Source organism: Thalia democratica, chromosome 9 (genome assembly GCF_965202585.1).
Source record: "Thalia democratica chromosome 9, ktThaDemo2.hap1.1, whole genome shotgun sequence".
Lineage (NCBI taxonomy): Eukaryota > Metazoa > Chordata > Thaliacea > Salpida > Salpidae > Thalia > Thalia democratica.
Genome location: NC_139173.1, coordinates 26,330,234 through 26,357,526, shown reverse-complemented (window position 1 = coordinate 26,357,526; position 27,293 = coordinate 26,330,234). Strand labels below are relative to the sequence as shown.

General features: G+C 25.9%; 1 protein-coding gene across 1 annotated transcript; it reads left to right on the top strand.

The window, feature by feature from the left end:
* Window positions 1-854: 854 nt before the first annotated feature.
* On the top strand, window positions 855-24,934 carry LOC145843891 (E3 ubiquitin-protein ligase RNF19A-like). The gene is made up of 14 exons (XM_082951155.1): window positions 855-999; window positions 1,344-1,540; window positions 3,851-3,957; window positions 4,505-4,599; window positions 6,397-6,489; window positions 7,183-7,257; window positions 12,704-12,797; window positions 17,466-17,559; window positions 19,328-19,469; window positions 19,833-19,995; window positions 20,368-20,473; window positions 22,330-22,557; window positions 22,988-23,122; window positions 23,805-24,934. Exons 1-14 carry the CDS (start codon window positions 908-910, stop codon window positions 23,870-23,872), a joined length of 1,689 nt encoding a protein of 562 aa, XP_082807281.1. The 5' UTR covers window positions 855-907; the 3' UTR covers window positions 23,873-24,934.
* Window positions 24,935-27,293: the final 2,359 nt, after the last annotated feature.

Genomic DNA, 27,293 nt, shown 5'->3' with positions numbered 1-27,293 from the left:
TGTGCAGATAATATAATGATTTTTAAGCACGCCTTAAATACCAATGACACAGACTACAGTTTTGTTTTATTGTTTAAAGTTGAAAGTAATCGAAAAAGGTTTTAGTTTAAAGTATCTGTTATTATTAGAAAAACGTTTATCAAATAAAAAACTGTTTATCATTTATTGATTTACATTTGCATTACAATTACTATTGTTTGTGGCACCAATTAAATAACTGCCATTGTGTATTATGATTATGTGTTTTTTATTACTGTAATTTTTTTTGATTTTTTTTTTTCAAAGTCTTATATTGCTGACAGCTGTTTTTCTCTAACTGTTTAGAGTGGTAGTTGACATTATTTTAAAGGTTTTTGTTTTTTATTTTTTTATGGTTAATAATGCTTTAACAAAAAATTAAACTTATAAACTATTTTCAGTATGTTTAAGAATACATTGTTGATTGTTTTTTATAACACTTATTGTATGAAATGTAAAATGTTAAATTAGTTAGTTTTTTTAAAAAACTTGTACTATTATATGATTTTTAATTCACAATTGTTTTCTTTATAATTTTGTTACCACATTTCATAACTTAGTTTGATAATTTTGCACATTTTTGTTAAATAATATTTTTTAAAGTAATAATAGCTAAAGAGTAAGTAATAAAATTTTTTAAGTTTGTAAGCTTAATTTTAGGAGTATATAATATTAAACCAAATTTTTATTAAGCTTAATAAAACTTGATAATATTATTACAAATACCTCTTATAGTTAATCATAATGTAATAAAAATAAATCTACACTGTTTAGAATCCAGAGTTTTAAATACAATTATAAAAAGCATTTCAATCAAAAGTATTCTTTTCAGCATCTACTGATAGTATTAAAACAAAGAAATTAGCCTTTAAAATTAAAGTGTGTAAAAATGTCGACTAAAAGTGAGTCTACAATTGCTTCTTCGACCATTTCAACAAAGAAAAAACGCAACTTGTTTACTACAATAAACCCCATGCGAAGGTAAGATAATAAATACATTGGTTTTACAGTTTTGAGTTCTCGCTTATTTCATGAGCTTATATTTTTTAGACTGTAAGCATTTTTTATCTTTATAAAATATTGATGAAGTTTTTCTGTTTGACACAAGTAATAAACACATAAATAAGCAGTCAATTACTTTAAAAAAAAGGTCTTTGTACTTAAATAAAGTTGTTTTTTATGTAAATTAAGGGAATTGAATATAAAGTACGATAAATATAATGATACCATGATTTTAGAAAATGTACAAATAATGTTGATAAAAAAAATGAAGTTAAGTTCAGATACCCTAACGAAATTTACTTTATAATAAAAATTGCTTTCAGGTTCCGCAAAAACAAAACTGACAAATCAGTTGAAAGCGAGTTGAGCGGTTCACTGAGCAACCAGCCAATAGAAACGCACCAGTACACTTCTGTCAACCAATCAGCAGCCAGGTACTCTTCCGTCAACCAATCAACGTCGAGTTCTGCTTCGACCTGCAGCTCAAAGTTCAGCCAGGGAGACGCGAAAGCTGTTAAAAGTTGGTTTGATGTAAAATAGTTGTTTAGTTTTGTTGATGCGCTATCTTTAGTTGCTTTGTGTTGAAAAAATGAAATAAACATTTTTTGTTTAAATTTATAAATCAAGATAAGTACAAAGTTTACTTTGTTACTATTCTTTTTAAACATTGGGTAGTGTGAAAAACTGTTTTAATATTTGTAAAAACTTATAGCTTTTGTCATTTTAATACTTGTTTTATTACGGAATAGTTTGTTTTATTAACGAGCCATATTTTATAAGCATATTTATTATTTTATTGTTTGTAACATTTAAAAAATGTTTTATCATAAGCTAATTCCACTTCATTTACATATAATTTTTTTTTTAATCTTACTTGTTTTGACTAACAAACTTTTTGTTTTTTTAATTACTAAAACAAAAAACTATTTTAGAAACCTTATTTTTTTTATACTTGTTTTAGAAGTATTTTAATCCGAGGTTAAAGTATTATAAAAAAAGTGCTACAGTTAATTTTAGAAATTTTGTATTAGTTTTAGAAGCATAAAAAGTTATAATGTATAACTGTGCAGACTATGTGTAAATTTTGTACATTTATTTCAAATATAAGAAAACTTATTAAAAAGTCTTTAAAAGTTTCCGATCAATACTACTGAAAAATAACTATTAAAATCTATGTGTTTATTTGGTAAAGTTTTTTCATAGAAATAGTAGATAATTACAAAAAATGCGTCTGCTTTGATGATTGTCACTTTTTTTTTGAATACTTAGTTAATTATGTTGGATGAAAATTATCGTCTTTTAATTTAATTTTATCCAAATAGATTGTTAAACTTACAATCATAATATTGATAATCTCACTGATTGTACTAGTTTTTATAATGATAAAATGTTGGCACCTGTTAATCAAATAATATAAAGTGATCTGAAAGTTTAGGAAAAAGTTTTACTTATTTTAGTGGTTTTTCAAAGTCTGCAAAGTGTTATACATATTGATATTATTTTATTATTGTTTTTAATTAATTGGTTTTTGTTTATGGTACTGTTTATATATGCATAATCTTAAACAGTTAGATTTGCTATAAAAATTATGCAAGGATTATCATCACAATTGGTGTTTAGAAATAATTTTTGCTTTTACTGGTTTGTTTGAATATTTTGTAAAAGGTCAGAAAAAGTTGTTTTCTAAGTAGTCACAAAAAAATAGAAAAATGTCTGTAAAAATTGTTATGACCTTTATAAGAGAAAAGCCTATTTATATATTTTTAAGTACTGTTGTGTTTTAGTTTTTGTATGCCAGGAAGGTTGCAGAAAAATAAAATAAAAGTTGATTAAAATGTAAAATTTATAGTTAACAATTTAAACAGCAATAAAACTTTATGCTTTAATAATAAAATAAAACAATTTTATGCATGAAATGATTATAACAATTATATTTTAAATGTTTACACGTGACTATCAAAACATACAGTATGCATTTTAAAGTTCCAGCTTGCCACACAACTTTTCAAAAACCCTCTGCTAACTCAGTGCAGTCTCACTTTTCATGAGTAAAAACCCCGAGTTGATTATTCCCTCAAAAGCTTCTGTGCTGAGAATATTGATTTTCTCTTATACAAGCTGATGGTTAAAATCAATACTCAGCAGCAGCAGTGTGTGTTAGCTGTAGGTGTTACTAGCTCGGATAATTTATATGAACTTTTTGTCTTTCTGGTCGTTTTTGAACTAAGTTTGAAAAAGTTTATGCTTTTTGAACTTTTTTTTAAAAAGGTCACTTGGTTTTTTATTTGTTGTTGAAAAATAAACTTTGTTAAATTTTTTTATGTCTATTGAAAAGTAAAATACAGTTTTATGGTGGCGTTTTAACGCACGTGATAGTTATTTTCAAGTTATTGTAATGTGAATAAAATTATGTAAATTACTATTTTATAAAGTTTAAAAAAAATAGTTTAGAAAAAATCTTGAGTGTTGGCTGTTAAATGGTATATTTTAAAATAAAAACCCAATAAAAGCTGTTAATAAGTGTACCAAAAACAACAACAAAACTTTTGGACTTTACGAACACAAAACGTTAATAGGATAATTTTTATTTGGCCTATTTAAAAACCAAACAAAATGAGACTGTAATATTTTTTTATTCAACGTTTGAGTAAAACCACGCTGAGCTTTACTAAATTATAGTTGTGTGGTTAAAAACGAACTTTTCTCCAACACACGCAAGACAACAAATTCCTGCCAATAAAATCCACTCGCAATTTCCAAAACCGAGAAACGGCTCGCTGGCTCGTTTTCTGCTGACGTCAGCGTTTTTACAATCTACAACTGTTTTCAGAGAGCAACCTGGCGGGCAAGCTGAGCGTTTCCGCTTCCTCTCTGGAATCCGCCTCCAACTCGTCGCAACACTCGCAAACCGAATGCCCTCTCTGCCTCACTTCACTGGTGAGTTGCTTTTGATTGTAAAAAAGTAAAAGTGTTTTTATAATTTTTATAACAGGATTTTAATAATTTGTTATGAAGTTGTGTTTGCGGAGAAATATCTTTTTTGCCAAACTAGTTCACATTTTATTTCAGAAAACAATAAAGTTTAAATCACTTTTTTTTGTTGACGTTTTACACTTTTCTTGTTATTACGTTTATTTACTTTATGTAATTGTAAGCATTGTGACTTTTTTTTTGTATAGCACAAATGTTAATTGAAGCATTTTAAGTAAGTGCACCTCGATTTAAAAACAAATTTTAAAAGTTTAGCAAACTGTACATATTCGTCTTTGAATTTTATTTTGAGTGATGAAAAATTCAAAGCTAAACAGTTTGCAAATATCTGTGGTTATTTTAAGCCGTTTGAAAATATATTACCAGCTTTACCAAGGTTTAATAAACTACAAACTGCCTCTGTTTGAAAAGATTACTTTTACTCCCACATATTTATGTTATGTTAGATACTGTCATTAAAATGCACCAAACATTCACCGTTGAAAATTTTCAGTCGGCGGAGAAGTTCTACAAACTGCAGACGTGCAGCCACCTCTCCTGCGTTGAGTGCCTCCGCCAGTACATTGTCATCGAAATTACCGAAAGCAGGTTATTTAATATATTTATTATTTTTATTGTATTAGTTTTACATTAAAAGCAGGTTATTTACTTGTTTTAGATATATTGTCCAGTGGTTAGTTTTACTAACTCAATAAGTTTATTATTTATACACCCAAAGTGTATAGAAACTATTTTGCTATGCACAATGTTTTTGTTTAGTATGATAGTATTCTAAATAAAAGCAGATATTTAAAAAATATAAGCCGGAAAAAGAGTAAGTTTTTTTATTTAATTTGTTTTCATAATTTTTTTTTTAATTTTATTCTTGTTTATGCTGCAAACGAATATATTTTCAAAAGCAAGTTACTAACTTAAATGATAAAAGTTTCAATTGGAATATAAGAAATAATATTTTTCTAAAAATATATATGCTGAACCTAATTTGCTGCCCAAGTGATTTGCACGGTTTAAGTGCGTAGAACTATGTAATTTTACCTACATACGCGCACAAGTACCTCGAAACATTTTTCTCATTGTGTAATTTTTCAAGAGGACTTTTCAAACTAAAAAGGTCATGTCTGTGACTACTTGTTCGATTTGAAACACAAATTCCTGTTTTTTTCAACTATAAAAAAAAATTGAACAACTTTTGGTATCTGTTTGTGTTTAGGTAAAATATTTTTTGGCTGTTATTTACAATATCTTTAGTGAATGATTGAAATTGTCTAGTCTTTGATATTATTTTTATAAGTTGAAAGTAAAGTTATTTTTTATTTTGCTATTATTTACCATTATTTCTATTTGTTTGCAATTAAATTGTTTATTAAATTTGCAAACATTCCAACAAAACTAAACTCTATAATGTATACAAATGCTTTTTCTTTGTAGATATAAATAAACTGTTTAAGTCACTTTAAAACCCTGTTAATTTTAAAAACTTGTAAATTTTATTTTTTGTCCATAGTGTAAAAGTTTTTTTTGTTTTTTTCAAAGTGCACTTGACTTATGAAAGTTTATTTAGTTTAAAATACAATTAAACAACTATATTAAAAAGAAGCATAAAAAGCAAGTAAGTAAAAAAAAATTACGAACAAAGAGTTCAAATAATATAATTTATATAAATTAATGATATTGTTACAATAATATAATTTAATTTCAATTAATAGTATAAATAATATAGTATAATTTATATAATCACTATTTTGTAAACCCTAGCAACTAAGTATCGTTTTTTACCAAAAAATCTCAGTAATGCTTTTTTTCACAATTTAAAACTTACTTTAATTCCAAATATTTCTTAACCGATATATTATTGTAAAATTAATACCTTACTCATATCAACTTCTTGGTTATTATAAAACTAACATGTTACCTATTCACAGGGTCTGTATTACTTGTCCTGAATGTCACGAACTTGTTATGTAACAGTTATAATATAACTAATATAATATTTATTATTGATAATGATTAAAATAAGGATAAAAATTAATAGTTATTATATAACTGATATATTACTTATTTATTCATAGTCTATGAAACTTGTCCGAAGTTGAAATATTTTTCATTAATTATTAAATACTTGTTACCTTTTCTTCATTCACAATACTCTTTCTTCTTTATTATAAATAACATATTTCTTATTCACAGGGTCAACGTAACTTGTTCTGAATTTCAGGACATGATTAAAATAAAGATAAAAATATATAAATAATTAATAATTAAAAAAATTAAAAAGTAATAACTATTATAAAACTAACATATTACTTTTTTCTTTATTCGTATAACTTTTAGTTTTTACCTATAATCACATAACAAACACTCTATTTATTAAATTATTATTCGCAGGGTCAACGTGACTTGTCCCGAATGTCAGGAGCGGATCAATCCGCACGACCTGAGGAAAATATTGGGAGAAGATCACGTCAAGATGATGGAAAAGTTTGTTTTTATGTATAAGTTATTCCACATACTATAAAATATAAAATATACATAAAATAAGTGTAAATATCACGTCAAGATGAAGGAAACAATAATATAATAGTATTTGATTTGTATACAATTTATAAATAATTTTATTAGCCTATTTAATTGATGCTATAATTCGATTTGTATTTATATAATAGTTTTGTATAACATAAAGTATGCCATATGATATAACGTGAAGGTGATAAAAACTGTTTTATTTTTATAATATGTAAATAACAGTATACTGTGTTATAAAGAATATAATAGCATCATGTGAAGGTTTTGAAAAGTAGTTGAACATTTTATACTAAATAAATGAGTATTTGTTATCAGTAAATAAATGAACATTTTGTAGGAACAAATACTTCATATCAATAAATATTTAAATATTTTGTAGGTACAAATACTTCATATCTATAAATGAATATTTTGTAGGTACAAATACTTCATATCAATAAATGAATATTTTGTAGGAACAAATACCTAATACCAATAAATAAATGAACATTTTGTAGGTACAAATACTTCATATCAATAAATGAACATTTTGTAGGTACAAATACTTCATATCAATAAATAAATATTTTTAAGTACAAATATTCCATATCAATAAATGAACATTTTGTAGGTACAAATATTTCATATCAATAAATTAGTATTTTTTAGGTACGAGAGTTTCATGTTGAGGAAGGTTCTTTCTGTTGATCCTGATTGCAGGTGGTGCCCGGCTCCTGATTGCGGGTTTGTTAAATAATTCGTTGATTAAAAATATCTTAATATGTTCATCAGTCCCAATTAGTTTTATAAACATAAAACTCCCAGGCTAATATCTCAATAAATTTCGTCTAGTTTTTTTTTTAGAAAAAAAAATGTTTAATTCAAGAACAATATCAATGATCACCAAGCTACAAATTAAAATTAATTGGATTTAATATTACCAATTAGTTGTTATTTTTAATTCGTAAATAAATAATAGTTTTGTGTACAAAATATTACTTGTTTAGTAAAAGGTGAGAGTTTTAACACATGGCTCAATCATAACTTACAATTTCATTTGTATGTGTATGACTGTTTTTCTCACTATTTAAAAAAAATTACTGATAAGATTTTAAAATATAAATTAGCAACTTTTGTTTGAAACTATGCAAGGTTTGGCTAATTAAAGTCAGTTGAAATGTTTTAAAGTTTTTTATTTTATACTTGCTGTAAGTATTTAGTAAGTATAACGCATTCAAAGTTGTGCTATTTGTGTAACAAACAAATCTTTTTTATTAGCTTTATTGTAGAAGACCTCAGTGATGTATTATTTTCAACTTTGCGGCCACCACTACTCAAATGTTCAGTTTTAAATATTACTTAAAGAAAATTTAAATACTTTTATGTAATAGACAAAAAAATAGTACGAGGTTGCTTACGTAAAATTGACTCAATTTAGACTGAATAAACACAATTTAATGAATTTTCTTACATGAAGTAAGTATTATTTATGAATGTTTAATGTTTTCTCACGTAAAAGCATTGTAATTTAAGTAATAAAATCAGGAACTGCATGTGAGTTTGTGAAAGTTGTATTTTTTGGAAAAATTCCAGTATTTTATCTACTTTTGATTGAAATATTTATAAAGTTTTATTTTTGCGTTTCAAAATTTTACTGTGGGAAAATTTGATCATGCCTAATAAACTTTTATGTAACTTTATTTATTAGTACTCAAAACTCTTATGTGTTTATTTTTATCACTTATCTAAATCACTAACATTAGTTTATCTAAACTGTTTCAATGTAATTTACTAAAACTGTAAAATAAAAATACATAATTTTAGCATTATGTTTTACCAAGTATTTTGAAAAGTTTAATGTAACTATTTTAAATTATTTTATGTATTTTATTCGTAATACTTCAAAGTAATTATAGATCAAGATAGATTCAAAGTAATCTTACCAATGCTTAGCAAGTTAAAAGTAATTGTTAAAATCTTAAAGGCATAGTTTTATTAATTATATTCGGCCTTTATACTTTGCTTCTTTTGTTTATTATTTAAAAATAATCCTATTTAATTTTGTAACCTAAATAAATACTCTTTAAGTTTAGTAGAAAATGCTTGAATTACATTAAAGCTAAGTGTAAATATCAAGCCATCAGAATTTGATTACAGTTTATGTTTTTAAGTAATTAATATCCTTCTTTAAGCTTGCAGTGAAAATTTGGTTGTACAAAAAGCGCAGTTGTGTTTAAACTCTTCGTAAGTTCTATTTGTTTAAAATAAGTTTGGTGAATAAATTTGTAAATCGATTTAAAAGTCTAAAGTACAAAATTGATAAGAAAAAGATAAAAGTATTTTGGTGTGATAGTTAAAGTATTTTAAATATCATATAAATATTTTAAATGTAATTTATTGAATGCACCTGAGTGTGCTGAGTGGAACGCGCTACGTGTTTTTTGATGAAAATTACAATATAAAATAAATAAATAATAAAATTGCTTGAAATATTTGTTAATGCTTTCTTGTGGTTTTCGGTATTAGTCACATCTTGTGATAAATTATCTCAATACCATTAGTGTTTACATCAGTTATTTTGATCTTTACGTTTGTGTGAATTATACTTTTAACTTGAACTAGCTTTTAAAAAAACTTTATATTGAATCTTGAGAATACAGGAGACTTGAATTTGACCTCGTTACTTTTTTTAAACTAGTTAACGGTGAAACTACAATTAATATACAATCAATTTTGAATTTATTACTTACTGAGAGGAAGAGAAAAAAAAATTTACATGCAAATATCATTTCAATAATGAGGCTTGGCATTTTTATTTTTATATCGGTCAGTTGAAATATGGAACATAACTTCTAAATAAATTAGTTTCTTGCAAAAAAGTTGTAGAATTTCGATTAAAGTTTAAAAAGTTTGATTTAAATAAAATGTTTGTTAGTAAAATTAATAAGTAATTTTTATCAAACGTTAATTTAATTTTGAGATTTAAATTAGTCCACAGTTCAATTTTTTTAAACCGCGCCTTTCCTCTATTTATGGTTAATGATGAGTCCTTTTTCAATATGTTAGATGATTATTTGTCAGGCCAGTCTATTTTTAATGTGCTTGGGGCTTAAGGTTTTTATTTTTGTTGTTGGTCAATCCAGTTAAGTATTTCATGTTCATCGTTCTACATCAAACCGTAAATAAGTATAAGTTTGTAATTAAAAAAGTTTGCTTTTTATATTAATATACAAGTTTTGTATATAATATATTAAAGTATGTTTTTATCTTGTTTTAAACAAAATGATCTTTTAGTGTTATTTTTATTTTTGATTTATTTCGTTATGTGTCTTTCTGTTTAAGTGGCCTAGGTCCATCATATGGACAATAAACTTGCAATGGTAACTTAATGAACCATTTAAAAAAAATCTCTTTATATCTATGAATATTTTTGTTTAATCTAAAAGAGTGTACAAATTATCATTATTTTTTGTTTTGACCTGTATCAAGAAGATAAAAAAATGTAAACTAGTTTTTGAGTTAAAAAACGTTTCTGTTTATTTTACTAAGTTGTAAAACCTACTTTACTAAGTTGTGTGGTTGTATTTTAAAAGTATAATAATAAAAAATAAATAAAAGCTTAACCATTTTTAGTAAAGAAAAATCTTAATGTCAATTAAACTTTTTTTTATCATTGAAATTTTTTTGATAGAACTGGTTATGATTCTTTAACTTGTTTACTTTTAAAAATAACATAAACTAAGAAAAAATATCAATTTCATGTTTTTATAATTTTATTTAAAGTAAGGTGGTGTAATTTAATAACAGAAACATAAGTATATATTTTGTAATTATATTTCTTTTATATGTTGACATTTAAATTCATAGTCTTTTTAACGTGAACTTTCCTTTATGTACATTATCCATCAATGCTTTAATATTTTAATATATTTAACATTAAGATTTCAATCATAACACAAAGTTTCAATGGAACTCAAGTTTATGGATTGTGTTTTTTTACACAGTTTGTTAATTTGGTATAGTATTCATTAATTTAATTTTTCTCAAGAATGTTCTCTGTTGAACTTAATCATGAAAGTTAAGTGTTTCAAATCATAAATTTTTGTATCAAATTAGTTAAATAGAGAAACAACGTTGTGTAATAAGTATTAGAAAATACCTAAGTACGTACACGATAAAAGTAGAATAAATTGGATTTTTTTACTCCGAAATTTCCTAAAAAATGACGCATTTTACCTTCACATGATGTCGTAAGAATTTTACTTTTGTTTCAGATATATTTATTCGTAAATTAATAACGTTTTTAAGAATATATCGACGTATTGTTTTTTTCCAACGAAATGTCAAGTAATTTATTTTTTCGAGAATAAATAAAGCTATTAAAAGATTGTTGTTTTTGTTTTACTCTTGTGTTTTTTTAAAGGTAATAACTATTGTTCGCTAAAAACAGCTTTAATTTTAAGAAGCTAATCTGTTTTTACAATATATATTTTTAAATACATGCATGTTTTGTTCAAAAACTTTTTGTGTGCCAAGTTTTTGTTTTTACAATCAGATATTTTATCAACCTGTAGAAAATTTAATATTTTTTTACTTATTACACACTTGACCGGCTTATTATGCTTTTAATACTATTTTAACCGTTAAACTCTATAAAATAAAATAAATTTCATCATAAAAAATGCTTTTGTATATTGTTGTTCGTGTATTATGTAAATTTTTTATTGTAAATTTATTAGTTTATCGAATAGCATATGTCTAACAAAAGAATTTTGAGCACATAGAATAACCACAAACTTCGACGGTTTCTTTTTAACATTTACAGTTATCTTACTTAAAGAAAATAAAAAGATTTTGCGCCAAGTTTTAAGGTGCAATCAGTTTAGCTTTCGGCTAAAATACTCGTAATTTAAGTAATCCTTAAATTTTAGAGGTAAGTAAAAATTGAAATTAAGCGTTTAAACCAATTTTAGTTTCCAAAATTTATTTTAAGAGTAACACCAAAATATACAATTTGTTTTTGTACTCGAAAAATCAATTTTTTATAAATTATTATTAAACCAGTTAATTATAAATCAAACTTCTCACACGACTTATAGAAAATATATATTTATAAACAAAACTCATGTTTATTTTAATTGTAGCTCTCACGTCAGAATGAAATAGTTTACTTGTTTAAAAATTACACAGGATATTACAAGCATTTGGGATTTTTATGTCAGCTGATTCTTCTTACAGTTAATTTATCTACAAGTAATATAAAGTGACAGCGTCCGTGCAAATTTTTTTTTACTTGTTAACATCTGTAAAACAACAAAAATTTCCCTTCTCACGTCAGGATGCTGTGTAATTTCAAACAAACATTGTTGACACATGTTCTGCATTTTATTCGTCAAAGTATAAATAAAATTGGTTAAACTTTTACTTTCTAATTTTGCTGTTCTCAGCATGGAAATTACTGTTCTCACCTTTTTTGTCAGTGTTTATAGTGTATTAGGATTGAATTTTTGTTATTTTTTGTTTGAATTCTGTTATACTTTCGTTGTTATGTTTTTTTGATGAAAATTATAGAGCAATGAGCTTTGAAAACTTTAGTACGCTAAATAGTGTTTGCATTAGTATTAAATTAGTTACCAATAAGAGTTATAACTCCCTAACAAAAAACACGTTTATATTTTTCCACAGAAATTTTTTGTACCCATGTGCAGAATTTTTTACAAAGAAGTATGGTCTCTATTGCTCTTATATTTACTGGAACACACACAATGCACGTATCAAACCACATTAATATAAAAAACCGCAATAGCACGAATGTTTAAACAGTGAATGACTGAATAAATTTGCTAACACAATAAAAATAGTTTCAAGAATTTCTTGCATAGTTTAATATTACTCCCCGTGCAAAATTATGAGGGAAGCAATAAGTAGTAAAAGTACTTAACAGTATTTACATACCACACCTTTTATAAATGAATTTAAATCGTTTATTTTGTAAATAAAATGAAAATATTTAACTTAATACTTCGGTGATAACACCAAGTTTTGACACCTCTATAAATTTATCTGATAAATTAAACACCACCACATTTAGACACCAATTTACACAGAAACACTACAAAACATGTTTTTCATTGCAGGTCCACGATTAATGCTCACATAGAAACACTATAAAACATGTACTTTATTGCAGGTACGCGGTAATTGCTCACGGATGCGCCAGTTGCCCCAAACTGAAGTGCGAAAAACCCGGATGCAACACAAACTTCTGTTACCACTGCAGACAGGTGGGGTGTTTGTTTTGATGAATTTGTATTGTTTTCAGTAAAATAATGTTGAAAAATACTCTAACGATGCTCGTATAAAACTTTGTGCGTTTTTTATTTGAGTTTCAAATCAAGTAGAGTTAACATGAAAATATCTGAACTTTTACAACAACATATTTGAGCTTTCTTATCTATACATTTAACATGACTCACATACTTCTTGGTATTTTGGAATGGAATCATGGAGTTAAAGAAATTTTTAATTGTCAGTGTGCATCATGGATTGTCTTTTAAATCTTCTTTTTTTTGAAAGTTATAGAGTATCATTGGAGTTTTGCTTCTTGTAAAAGCATTTCTATATGTTTGACAACTTTAATTAAACTTTTGTTGTTATTATTTATGATGTTGTAATTTGCTTTAGATTAAACAATAGAAAGTTCTCAACTTATGTAGCTATAAGGAGAAGAGTCAGACTTAAATTTTGCATATTAGTAAAAATAAAACAAAAGGATACTCGTATAGTAAAACTATAATAGATCTTCAGTTGTTAATCAATTCTTTTTTTTTTTTGAGTAAGTAGTTAAAAGGTATTGTAAATAAAAATACACTAGACAAAAACGAACATATACAATAAACTGAAAACTTATGGCTTAAAGTTTTATGTTTAAAACTATTAAACAGCTAGTCTAATTACAAATACAACTAAAATCCAAGACATAGTTATATTGCCGTTATGTATTTTTTTTAAATTTAGGATTCTTAATTAAGTTTAATACTCAAAATTTTGTTTTTGTAAAACTTACTTCAGGGTTGCCAAAAAACCTGGAATTTGAGAGGTTTAGAATAAAGTCTTGAATTTTAAACATTTTTACATGTTGAGTAGTAAAATTTAAATCTGACACGAAAAATCTACACTAAAGATTAAAAAAAAAATTCATCATCAAAAACTTTTTCAACAAAAAACACATTTAAAGTAGCTTTACAGTATCTTTCAATGTTGTTATACTACTTGGCACAGTTTTAAACCTTAAACTTATGTATATACTAAACATGGAAAAACTTTAACAAAAAAATTTGGCAACCCTGCTACTTGAACATTGACATTTTATACTCCATAGTAAAAATTAGTACAGTAATAGTAACCGTTTTTCAGTATACCTTAAAAAATTCAATTTGAAAAATTATAACATGAGATTTTAAGCCATAAGTTTTCAGTTTGTTCTATTATGTTCATTTTTCTTTTATCTTTTTTAAATACTATATCTTCCATTTACTTTTTCAAGTTTTTTTTTTTTGAACTATTTAACTACAGGAGAGCTATTATAGCCTGCAATAGGAGTGAAACATTGTTAAGTTTTTAAAAATATGCAAAAATATAGTTGTAATTCATTGAACTAAGTACTAATTGAGACTGTTGGACAGCAGTTGCTATCGATGATCCATCACCACAACTGAGATTGCTTTTAAAGCAGGACCGTTTTGAAAAATACTGTCTTGTATCTAGCGGTTCAGCAGTTTTTATTACGCTTGATTTGTTAAAAATAAATTCGTGATAATCCAAGTCGACAGTAAAGCGGTTTTAATCGCTAGAATTACAAAACTCCAGTTATGGCGAAATTATTGAGAGGAATTGTAGTTGAAGAGTTTAAATTACATTTAATAAATCATTAAAAAAAATTGTTTTTCTAAAATAAATTTTCTTATTTAAAGTTAAAATTTTATTTTTTATGGTCACAAAATGTTTAATGATTCTTAAAACTTAATTTGTTGTTTGAATTTAATTAAATAATTTATTTATTACTTTTCAAATTATTTTAGAATTCAACCTTTTAACTGAAGTTTAAGCTTAATTTACTTAAAGATATTTTAATTTTGCTTCAATTTTAAATTAAAAAAAAAGCTACTAAAAACGGTACGCGTGACAAAACTTTTTTCAAAAATTATAAATCTTAAAATTTATTTGTGAAATTTTCACTCATTAAAAATTCCCTTACAGTTCCTACTTTGATCTTTCGTATGAGAGCCTATGTTAATTTTAGAAAAATAAATGCAATGGCCTTAACAGTAAAAATAATAAAGACTTACTTGTAAACATCTTTATCTTGTATCAATAATTTATGGGCTTAAAAAAAATCCATTTGAAAAGACTTAAAACTACATTAAAACAAGAAACATGTAAAATTGCACTAAAATAATTTTTGGTGGTTTCAAGCTGTTTAAATTACTTTTGTACTTGAAACGATCAAAATAATGGCACTCGACAGTTGTACTCTAAAATACAAAGTAAAAAAAGGGAGAAATCTTGGACGATATTTAGGAAATTTAAAATGAGTTTTCAAACAACTCTGTTACGGCAAAACAAGCTAATTAACCTGATTTTGAACTTAAATGACAACAAAAACGTTGTAATTTTGCGTACAACCGCTTCAATCAGGCGTTGTGTAGTTATTTTTAACGTTTGGCACGCTTAATTAAAATAATTTTTACTACTTTTTCCAGTGTAAACAAAAATCACGGTTTGCATTCACGTTTCGTGGTTTATAAAAGTTTTGATTGCTTATTAATAGTTTCTGCACATATGATTTATATAAATAAACTGAGGTATGTTTGCGTTACAATAATTTATTTAGAAATCTATTTTTATTCTGAAACCGCTTTTTTAAGCATTCAGCATTTTAAGCATTTAAAAAAACTCAACTTTTTTAGCTTTAAATCTAAGTTTAAAGTTAAGTATTTTGATACAAAAAAAAATTTGAGTTGATGATGTTATTTGTTTTCTAAAATCTTGTGAAATTTTATAGTTTAAAAAAGGAAAACTAACATTAAAAACATTATGTTAAAATATATTTAGATCTTAGATATTTACAAGTTCTTTAAAAATACTTGAACAAAAAACATAAAGTTGCAATAAAATGATTTACGAAATTTTTTTAAATAAAATTAAAAAACTTGACCCATTTTTTAAATAAAATATATAAATAGGTATAAAAGTAAACGCAATATCATAATATTTTTTGAAAAAGTTTTCAGCTAATTTTGTGACGTTTAATAGCATTTTTACATGAAAAATTTGTTTTGCGGTATTTTCTGTAAACAAAATAAGTTTAAATTTTAGGTTGTTTTTATTAAGTTTAACCGAAATTTACAAAACCACATGTCTTATGATTTTTTTTTGTAACCAGTCTAAATTTACGAGTTAATTTAGTTTTTTTTTTGGAAGCGTTTATTTATAAACTTTTTTTGAAAAAACATTTCAATTAATAGTTATAATAATGTTGTTTCTTCCGCTGTTAAAAATTTCCACTAATGTCTAGTGATAAAATTTTTAATTGAGGTAAGCTGTTTATTTATGTATTTTGAATTTTAATTTGTATGACATATGGTTTTTTGTCTCAAAAGTAAAGTGTTATTTGTTGCAACATTTTTGACTGCTGTGCTTGTAAACATTAGCTTGAAGCTATTTAAAGTTAATTCAAACTTTAAACCATAAAGCATTTTAAAAAATAAAAAATTAAATATCAATCACTACTGTTTTACCCTATTTTACATATGTATGATTAACAAGAAAACTTACATTGTATTTACTTATTGAATTTGTTTGATTGTGTTTAGTTTTAAACTACCTTACTTTATTTAAAAATAAATTTGTGTGATGTTATTACTACATGATTTAAAAAAACAATAGTATGTTATGGAAAGTTAAGCTTAGAAATTTTTGTAGGTTTTAATACCCTATATTTGTACAGTTTTATTATTACTTTTATTTGTACAGGCCAACTGGTCTTAGTTTTTATCTTTACCTCCCGTAACTTTTTAACAGCCAAACGAATATCAAAAGTAGCTTTTGATAGTTAAGGGGTCAAAGTTTCAATGAGATCATAAGTTTCTATATGTAAGCTGCAAACTGAAAAGGCAATTTTAATTGAAATCTAAGCACATTTTACAATCTTCTCCATGTTTGTGCGCTTATTCTGCACTAAATCGGTTTAAAATTAATACGGAAACTTTTGTTATTCGAAAAGTAGAGCTTTATATTTTCAAAAATAGGACACTTAGGGACTTTGAGTTTTTTAAATAGAAGAAGTTTAAAATGTGAGGGTTGCCAAAAATCTGAATTTTTAAATTTAGGCAAGAAAACGTAGAAAATTCTGGAGAATATAAAACTCCTGCTGACGCAGGCTAGTTCAGATTGTTTCCTACATTATAAAATTAGTTTTTGAAGACTTCAAATCTTTTTTTCTCAAAAACTTTTTTTCCTGGGTCTTTTTGTTATTAGTTTTTATTTCCAGGTACATAAGCTTGATTGTAAGTTTTTTTTAGCTTTTGTGTCATACTTTTTTATTTATCTCACAAACTCATGCTGACTTTGACCATGACCAATTAGATGTAATTCAGGCTGGCTTTTTGATCAGACATCTTTAAGCCTATGAAAATTCTAATGTGGGAATTGCTAACTGCAGACTCGAACATTTTCAGTTGTACATAATTTTTTTATGTGTTTGTTTCACAATGATTTTTATATTTATTATGCTAATTGATGTTATAATTATCTATGAAATGGATCAAACTTACAATTTTATTGTGTTCAATCTTTTAAAATAAGTACTTGTATAAGAACTTATATTGTATTCAAACTTCAAATAAGAAATATTTTTTTCACAATAAATAGTTTTGAAATTTTTCAAATAGGAATGGCACCCGGATCAAACTTGTGATGCGGCTCACCTTCAGAGGACTCGACAAATCAGGGTCATCAGAAACAACTCCATTTCTTGCAGTCAAGGTTTTTGTTTGTATTAATTTTTATAAATAAGGGTCATCAGAAACAATTCCATTTCTTGCAGTCAAGGATTTTGTTTGTATCAATTTTTATAAATAAGGGTCATCAGAAACAATTCCATTTCTTGCAGTCAAGGTTTTTGTTTGTAGTAATTTTTATAAATAAGGGTCATCAGAAATAATTCCATTTCTTGCAGCCAAGGTTTTTGTTTGTTTTAATTTTTATAAATAAGGGTCATCGGAAACAATTCCATTTCTTGCAGTCAAGGTTTTTATGTGTTTGTAGTGTTTTATTTCTTATTATTAAATAACAGTTATAGGAATATTTCTGGGCATAGAGGGTCCACCTAGATTTTTACAAGTTGATCTTTTTTTATAGAGTTTAATCTGAGCTGTCAGACGCTTTTTACCGCTTAACAAAATTCAAAATAACTTTCAAGATGTAAGCGATCGAGTTTGGTGACCTCAATAAGTTACTAATAGAAGGCGCAAACTAAAAACGCGAAAATAGACTATTTCACTAAAAACCTATCTCCTCCTTTATTGTTTAACCAATTTTCTTTAAATTTTATCAGTAAGTCTATTACTAATATTTAAATCGATATAATGCAGTAATTTTTTTTTCATTTATAAAAAAAACAATTAAAAAATAACCATATATATTTTTAAATCCAAAATTTATGTTTTTAAATATTATACCAAACATTAAAAATCTTTTAAATCATAAAAGGAGTGTTTAATGAAAATTTGAGGTCTCTAGCTCAAAAAATGAAGGAGGAGATAGATTTTTAGTGAATTTCAAACTTCGCAGAAAATTGACCGTGAAAAATTTGCAGTCCATACGTTTGTATTGTAAAGTTTTTACAAAAACGTCTGTATCTCAAAAACTAACTAAAACTTTTAAAAAATATCGGAGTCGGAGGGTGATAGTGTGTATAGTTTTTAAGTTTGAGCCTGGATATGTTGCTAATATTGACCAGCATACTTTATATCGTTTGATAATGGTATTAGCATTTTTTTAAATAGATGCACGATTGATAACCTACACATAGTTTTAAGTGATATACTTGAATTGCTCAGTTGTTTATTTAGCGATTTTTATCGGGCGTTTTTTATAGATCACACTTTTAGAGCTGGATTTCCCAAAATTATTCTCATAATCGTCCACTTGTCAGAAATTAAGAAAACAATCCTTATTATTTAATTACTAGTTTATTTTGTCCTCTTCCTAGCTAACACTTCATTTGACAAATTCTGATTAGAGCAAATGAATATTTATAAATTATATTAAACAGTAAAAATGAAACTATGCCCTTGATTCATTGAAATTTATTTTTTATTAAAACAATAAGTTGTATTAACTATATTTATATTGAACAGAAAAAAGAAATCTTCCCTTAAGTTTATTTTGAAAATTAATTAATTTTTTTTTCAATTTGAATAAGGTTTTTACTTAAGCATTGACGAGGTCTTTGACCGAAACTTAGTCTTGAATGAATAAAATATATTATTTCTCCTCTAGTACTCTAGATCTCTTTACTTGTTTTCTAATAATCAAAACATAGAACAAACGACAAGTTATGTAACCACATTTACGTTAAACAGAGTTAATAAAACCGTGTTCTAAATGTATTGTAAAGTTATTATAATTACAAATAGTATTAGATAATATTGACCATATATATACATTTAACAGAAGAAATGAAGCCATGTCCTAAATGTATTGTAAATTTATTATAATGGTAAATTATGTTAACCAAACACATAAACAGAGGAGATGAAGCCGTGCCCGAAGTGCGGTGCCCTCATCGTGAAAATGAACGACGGGAGCTGCAATCACATGACCTGTTCCGTTTGCGACGCGGAGTTCTGCTGGCTGTGCTTGCAGGAAATCACCGACCTGCACTATTTGAGGTTTTTAATTGTTTTAATTTTCAATTCAATCATTAGTGAGTTATGCAGGTAATTATGTGTTGGGTTTAATTACTTTTTGAACTTTTAAGAATTAATAACTTCACTGAAAGTTTGTGTAGTATGAGAGAAAGGGAGATTTATAATTTAGCTATAAAAAGGTTTCATTAACTTTAATATTAAGGTTATGTACAAATTAAGTATGTAACTCGCACAATGTTAAATACATAAATATCTATGTTTTAATTTTTATAACAAAAACATTTATTTAAACATATACTTTTAAAAAAAGTAACACTAAATATCAACTACTTTTATATAAAATATAAGATATAATCAATTAAAAACAAATTATTATTTTTACAGCCCATCGGGGTGCACGTTCTGGGGCAAGAAGCCGTGGAGTAGAAAGAAGAAAATTTTGTGGCAACTCGGCCTCCTCATTGGCGCTCCGGTTGGCATAGCGCTGGTTGCCGGGGTGGCCGTTCCCGCCATCATCATCGGCTTGCCGTTCTGGGTGGCAAGGAAGGTGGGTTTTTTTTAGTTTTAGCTTTTTTTTATTTAAACCTGAACATTTTCCCAATTAAAAAAAAAGTGAATTTACTAATCTAATGTTAAAATATCAATCATTTATGTATTTTAAGCTTTGTAGCATTGTATTGTTTTTTTGTCGTTTATTTTAATTACTGAGGTTAAGATAAATCAGGCATTATAATAACATGTTATTGTATCTTCACCACTACTAGTATAAAATAATATTTATGTTTTTTGATTACCATTCAGTATCTGTGTGATTTTTTTTTGGAATATTTTCAAGCATAATTTAAGTCTCACTTATATATATTTTTAAGCTACTTAAAGCATATAGACTGATTTTTTTTTTAATTATATAAACAATCAGACGTTGTCGCAACTTAAGAAGAAGAGAAAGAAAAGAAACATGATTGTGGCTGGCTGCGTGGCCGGCAGCATTATTTTGTCACCTCCGCTGGCCGCACTCGCAGTTGGTATGTTGTTTGTTTTATTTATTTACTTATAACAGTATTATTAATCTTGGTGGTGGTAAGTTGTTTGTTTTATTTATTTTTAACATTATTATAACGATTTAAAATTTCACTTTTGCTTTTAATTGTTTTTTTTAAATTAAAGTTTTTTGCCACCGTTTTCAAATGGGAAAAAGACCGTTTACATTTAATTATGAAACAAATGTTGATCTGTACTGTTTATTAGTTAAGAGGAATAAAATTTGAACAGAAAAGTAAATTTAATGTTAGTTTTACTCCCGACTTGAATCCAGGTTCAATGCATTATGATGTCATAGGGTGCAGACATAAAATCCGTTAAGTGTAATTATTTCACTTGTTTAATTTTTTTCTTATTCGACATCAAGTTACTTAAAAGTGAATTTTTCATAAAAAATTAATAACATTTTAGGTTAAGTTACGGTCACCTCTTATTGTATAGCACAAATGTTTTTCTTTGTCAAGTAGGTCTTAAGCACAAATGATAAATTTACAAACAAATTAATTATAGAAAATTTTAAAGTCTAATATAATGACTGCAGTAAATTATTTTTAGTTTTTAAAAAAATCGACCATTTTTTTATGTTTTAATATTAATATATTACAAGTTTTGTTTTTCTTTTAATGTTTAAACTTTAACTGTTTCAATATATATTTATGTAGGAATTAAATAAGAGAAAAAATAAGCTTAAAAAAAACTTCTAAAGGATGTAAAGATATTTTTATGCACAAAGGTTATTTTTAATAAAGGTTTAATAGTTCTATTTAAGTATAATGCAAATAGTTTAATTTATTTATATTTAATTTAATTGTTTAATTTTAGACAACTGTTTCTCAAGATATACGGTTTGACGTAGAAGCTTACTTTTATGTTATTTGAAATATAAACATCTGAAATTTTTTGGAAATATTGATTAATTGGATAAAAGTACCTGCAATTTAACATGTGAATAAAACAAATGTTTTACTTAAAATTGATTAATTCAACAAGAAGAAAATAATATTTAAGAACAAATTTAGAATATTTTAGCTATTTTCTGTGTTTTCAAGAACAGTTTTCTGTTTAAATATACTTTGGTCGTTTAGACTTAAGAACATAATACTTAACCCTATCAATAGTTACGGTTTTAACAAAGTTAATTTAAATAAATCGTTATAAAATTATTAAGTTACAATATAAAGTTTTAATTTTAGTATCTTGTTACTTTAACATAACAATTTCTTAAAGGAAATTAATTAAAACAGATAAGTTAGAATGATTAAGTTACAATATAAATTTTAAAATTTAATATCTTGATATTTGAATACTTTAATATTTTATATTTATGTATTTTTTCCTTGAACCTGAGACCTTAATAAAGCAGTGCACAGCAAAAATTGTTTTAAATTCAAGTAAAATAAATAAAATTTTATTTGAAAACAAAAGTAATTTGATATTGAGGAATTAATTCTACTAAAGCCCTTCATCTCTTAAATTAAAAAGTATTTTGTTTACAAATAGTATTTAAGTTTTGTTGATTTTAGCTAGATTTTTAAAAATGTGATATGATGCTTTAAAAAAACTAATTAAAATCTTTCTATCGAGCTCTTTATTTTCATTTTATTTGGGTATTAAGTATTGATTTAAAAGCGAATTTTAAATGAACTTTTTTTTATTGTAACTTTAGCAAAGACATGTCTACTATGTAGGAAAAAAAAAACTTTTTATTTTGAGTCTGGAGTTGATTTCATGGCAAAATAAACTGCAAACTTTATTTTAAGTTGAACAAATGTTTATCGGAGTTGAGCAACAATTGCAGTTTTCAATTACAGAAAACAATTACTTTATATTGTTTATACAGGCATTGGGGTTCCGGTGATGCTGGTGTACGTGTACGGAGTGGTCCCCATATCGCTGTGCAGGACCGGAAACCAGAACAGCCCGGCAACGAGTTCACAGCTCGACCCTTTGAAACTTCAACGGGGTTTCGACGCGCTGGTCGTCAGGGGCAACGGCGGGTCGTCAAGCGGCGGTGCGCCGCGCAGCGACCAGCCCCAAGCGTCGTCCGGTGCCAAGAAGAAAAATAGTGGTCAGTTGGAAGATTGTTTGCATTATCATTTGTTTAAATAATAAAGAAACTGATATTCTGAAAACTGACCGAAATTAGTTCAGATAGCGATATTTAAAATTGCTTGTTTCTCTTATTAATTAAAATTACAGTAAGCAATAAGGTGCAGTTGAACTATTTTAAATTTAACAGCAAAATACGTTGAATTTGTGACATGGTAAAAAATTTTATGTAAAATTTATATTTTCTTTTTTTTCAAATTATCGCATAAATTACATTCTAGGTAAAAATATGTTGAAACTTTTTTGTTTTAAATCATCATTATATAAAATTTTACGCGTTTAGCTCGTGTTTAATAAAAATATTGTTTATAATAGTTTTATAAAGTAATAGTTTATAATGTGTTTGATGAAATATTGTTTATTTGAAATAATTTCAAATAATTCTGAAGCCTCATCTAAAGAAAGGATCTCCGGAGGCGGAGGAGTTTCTCAATACTCGATGTCGGAGGGCGGTTCATCCTCCAACATCAACAACTCCCATAAATTCCCCGATCACGAAACTTCCAGCACCCAGGCCATCGCCGGTTAGTCGCCGCTAGTTGGCGTTGCCGACAAGTAAAGTATTTTGAAGAAAAATCTCTAAAAAAAATATTTTACTTATTTAAATTTTTGTTTTTTAATTTACAACTTTTATTACCGCTGGGAAGTAAAAAGTATTAACATGTTGTTTAATAAATTATTTTTATGCTTTAAAGTTCTAACTCAAATAGTTTTGAATTGACATTTATATCAAGAACTAATAGTAATAAGTTTTCTTAGTAATAAATGATATCGAAACTAGACAAAATTTATATTTGAATCGTAATAAGCAGTCTACAATTAACTAAATGAGACAAACTACTTTTAAAATCGTAAATAGTGCACACAAGTTTTTTAATTAACTCAAAGTTTTATTTTAAAAAAAAATTTATTGTTTCACAACAAATAAAAAACTAACAACTAAAAGTAAATTATTTCTGACTAATGTTGTTTTAACGATATTTTAAACAATATGAAATACCTTAAAACTTCCAATTTGTTATTTTTCTTAAAACCTTCAATTTTCTTACCACCTGATTTGGTTTGATAAATAATGTTTAATTATTAGTTTTATTCTATTCACACGTAAATATATTTCAAAGCTTGAATGCTACCTTGTAGAAATATAAATTACAAAATAATCGAGTTTTAATTTTTTGTATATTTATCTTTTATAATGATTACTAGGTTCCAGCATTACGGGCAGCATCAGCACTTCGATAAGCGGAATGCAGCCCGCATCGAGCAACCAGTAACAAAAAAAAAACAAATTTCTCGAACATCCAGTAAAGTTTGCTTGATTGTATTTACAAAACTACAAATTTATTTCAAAAAAATTACCGGAAAGTTCGTTCGACCATTTCTGAAAAAAAAAACTAAAATTTATTTGATTATTACACCAGTAAGATTTACTCGTTTTTTTTCACCAGTGAAATTTGATTATTTAACATTGCCATTCGTTAACATTATACATAATGATCTTGATAAGAATTTTTTCGTATTTATGTGTTACATGTAAAGTTTCCTTTTCATGATGAAAAGCCTTTCAAATTATTTTTTTTGTATTCAAGAAAGCAACAGCTTTTACCACTTGATTTGTAGCGTTAGTGGTTTACACTTTGTGGACGTAAAATTTTAGAAAATACAGTTTACAAATGTTAAAACAAAATTAACTTGTGCAAAATATTTGTGCGGCGGTCTTCGGTGCCGATTTCAAACTGTTGCTTTTTCAACTGAATTAAAATCGATATTTAAAGCTTAAAAAAGTGAACATGTTTATTTTATTCTTGTGAAACTGTAAATTTCTAAACAACAAAAATCTTGAAATAAACATTGTTGTTTGACTTCTGTTGTTTTTAGGCACCGGAATCTTGAAAATTTATTTTTGTTTGAAAGTAAATTTCCGGTGTTTTTCCTGTCAGCTCTCTTGATATTTTTTCGAAAATTCCTTTATTTTTGCCGCGTATTTATCATCTGGTGATTTTGAACGTAACAACTTTGTTGGTGCTTTCTTCGTTTCGAGTGCTGGTTTTCGTTGCACGCCTTAAAAATCACAAGGAACTCTGTCTGTGTTGCAAAAAAAATATTTGTTTCTAAATTTAAAAAAGAATAATTTTACTTGAAAACTGAGAATAAAGTTTTTTCTTTAAACGTTATAATTTTTTTTTGTTAAAGTTTAAATATAAGTTTTAGAGTTTACACAACTGTTTAATATAAAAGTTTTCTTATAAGATTACAATTAATACTCAACTTAGCTTTCTACCTTTTTTTGTTAAACATTGTAAGCTGGATTTATACGTTATTATTTATAAAAAATAAATTATTATAATAAAGTTTTTTTTATGTAATTTGATAAAGTAATAGTGATTTCTGAAATTAAAAGTGTTAAACTTTAATCTATAAATAAATATCTTGTTGAAGAAAAAGTTCACTAAAAACATTTAAATATGAATAAATAACATTTTGTACAATATGTTTAGCATGTTAAATAATATAATTAGTTTATAAATAAATATAATATTTAATCTTAGAGCAGGGGGTCGGCAAACTGCGGCCTGCGAGGTATTTTTCAGATCTATACCTTTTTAAATACAGTAATAAGTAAATATACTAATAAGATATTTTATTTTTGTTAAAAGCTTACACCTGGGCTAAATTTAATAAATACTTATTACTGTTTTGTTGATTATTTTCTCATGGTTTTGGTTGAAAGTAGTGTTTTTACGTTGACTACTTAAAATCTTGTGAAATAACTGCCGACCCCTGTTCCACAGCAATCTGTGTTTTTGAATATGTATAATTAATGACTTCTTATCGACAACTTTTTAGTAAAAATATTTAAAAAGTGTCTTACAAATATTTTTAATTAGCCTTAAAATTTTATGAAAATATTTTTGTAGTTCAGGAGAGACTATGTTGGTAGCTCAAGCTTAAAGTTTTTCATAATAAAATTAATATTATATAAACTCAAAAAAGCTTCAGTTAATGAATAGTTTTAAAAATTTTTACACTTCAGTCTTTATAAGAGTTATTAAACAATTTTATAAAGTGTGTTAATTTAGTTAATCTTTTATTAAGCTGGAAATTTTTACATACTAAGTTTTCAAAATTTTACTGAAACATGCAATTTTGATATTCGCAAATAAGGTCTACCAGATCTTGATTTAATAATTTATCCGATAGGTCACTAGTTTGAGCAGATGAGACGACTTGAATAAAAAAGTTAAATCTAAGTAGATAAGATTTACTTACAATAGGTTTTAACTATTTTTCTTAATTTTGCGTTTTATCATAACTGTTTTCATAAGACTGAGACCGGTTTCGTCCTTATCAGGATAAACTACAAGTTTTTTGGTTGTGACTGACTGATGAGTCCTAATAAGGACGATACCGGTCTCAGTCTACCGAAACTTGTGGTCTGATGATCGAATTGGCATGACCAACCCTTTTGTTAAACTTGAGCTTGTCTCACGGCAAACGAAAGTCCAGGCTTCTGCTCTGCTGACTTTCGCCAATGTTTTTTGTTTTCATAAGGTTTTTGTTTATTATGTTTTAGTCAGTATGAAAAATATTAGAACTAGTTCTAAAAATTTAGTAATTATCAGGGTTGCCAAAAAACCTTGAATTTGACGATTTAAGCTAAAAAACCTGAAATTTTTAACATTTTAAGTAGTAAAATTTCGATTTGACTCGAAAAACCTATAACTTAGATAAATAAATTTTGTCATCATCAAAAGTTATTTTTATTAAAAATCACGTTTAAGTATCTTCAATCTTTTTATACTATTTAACAAAGTTTCTTACCTTAGACTAAAAATCGACCCAAAAATGTGTTCTTTCAAAAACCTAGAGAAAATTTGCCAAAAACTTTTGAATTATTGAAACAGCAATTTTGTAAATAGTTTACAGTTATTTAAACATAGTACATAGTCAAACTTATTACTTTGAATGAAACAATAAAGTAAGATTAAAATACATGAATAAATTTTAAAGCTTGTTTAAATTTTAGTACATTAACTTTATTGTTAATTAAAAACTAACTATAAGGTCTATACAGAGTTTTATCAAAAAATTAAACGTTAAACTTTTATCATATTGTAAATTAAAACAATTCACATATCTAAGAAATTTATCAGTACATCATTGTGAAAAAACAATGACAAACTAAAAATATATATACTAAACTACAGATAATGTAACTAAACAAAACCAAGTTTATTAACAAAAATTTTATCTAGACATTCAAAAGAAATATTGGGTCAAAATAGTTTATTTGTTTACCACTTTCTAACGTATTTATGTGTTCAATTTGAAACTAAACAGTCGTCATTGGCGATGACAGCAATGTGCCAAGTAGGCAGCACAACGTGCAAAAGTGACATCATAATGAACCAAGAGTCAAATCTGCTTTGGGTTTAATACATTTGAATTTGTATGTAAGACTGTTAATGAATAAAACTTTGCAATAGGTAGCCAATTTGTTTTTTAGATTAGACATACAAACAAACATTTCGATTAGACTAACATTCAAAACCAAAAGTTAAGGTATAACACACTATAAAAAACGAGATTATTTTAATGAATAATTGTATTGTTATAAAGTATTCTAAACCTACAATATAAACCATAAATAAATTTGAACTTAACTTAGAAATAAATTATGCTTAAAGGTATTCT

Coding starts and splice junctions, on each gene's coding strand:
- LOC145843891 (XM_082951155.1), top strand. CDS start 908: ATGTCGACTAAAAGTGAGTCTACAATTGCTTCTTCGACCATTTCAACA. Junction 17,560..19,327: donor CTCCATTTCTTGCAGTCAAG/GTTTTTGTTTGT, acceptor ACACATAAACAG/AGGAGATGAAGCCGTGCCCG. Junction 20,474..22,329: donor GCTGGCCGCACTCGCAGTTG/GTATGTTGTTTG, acceptor TTGTTTATACAG/GCATTGGGGTTCCGGTGATG.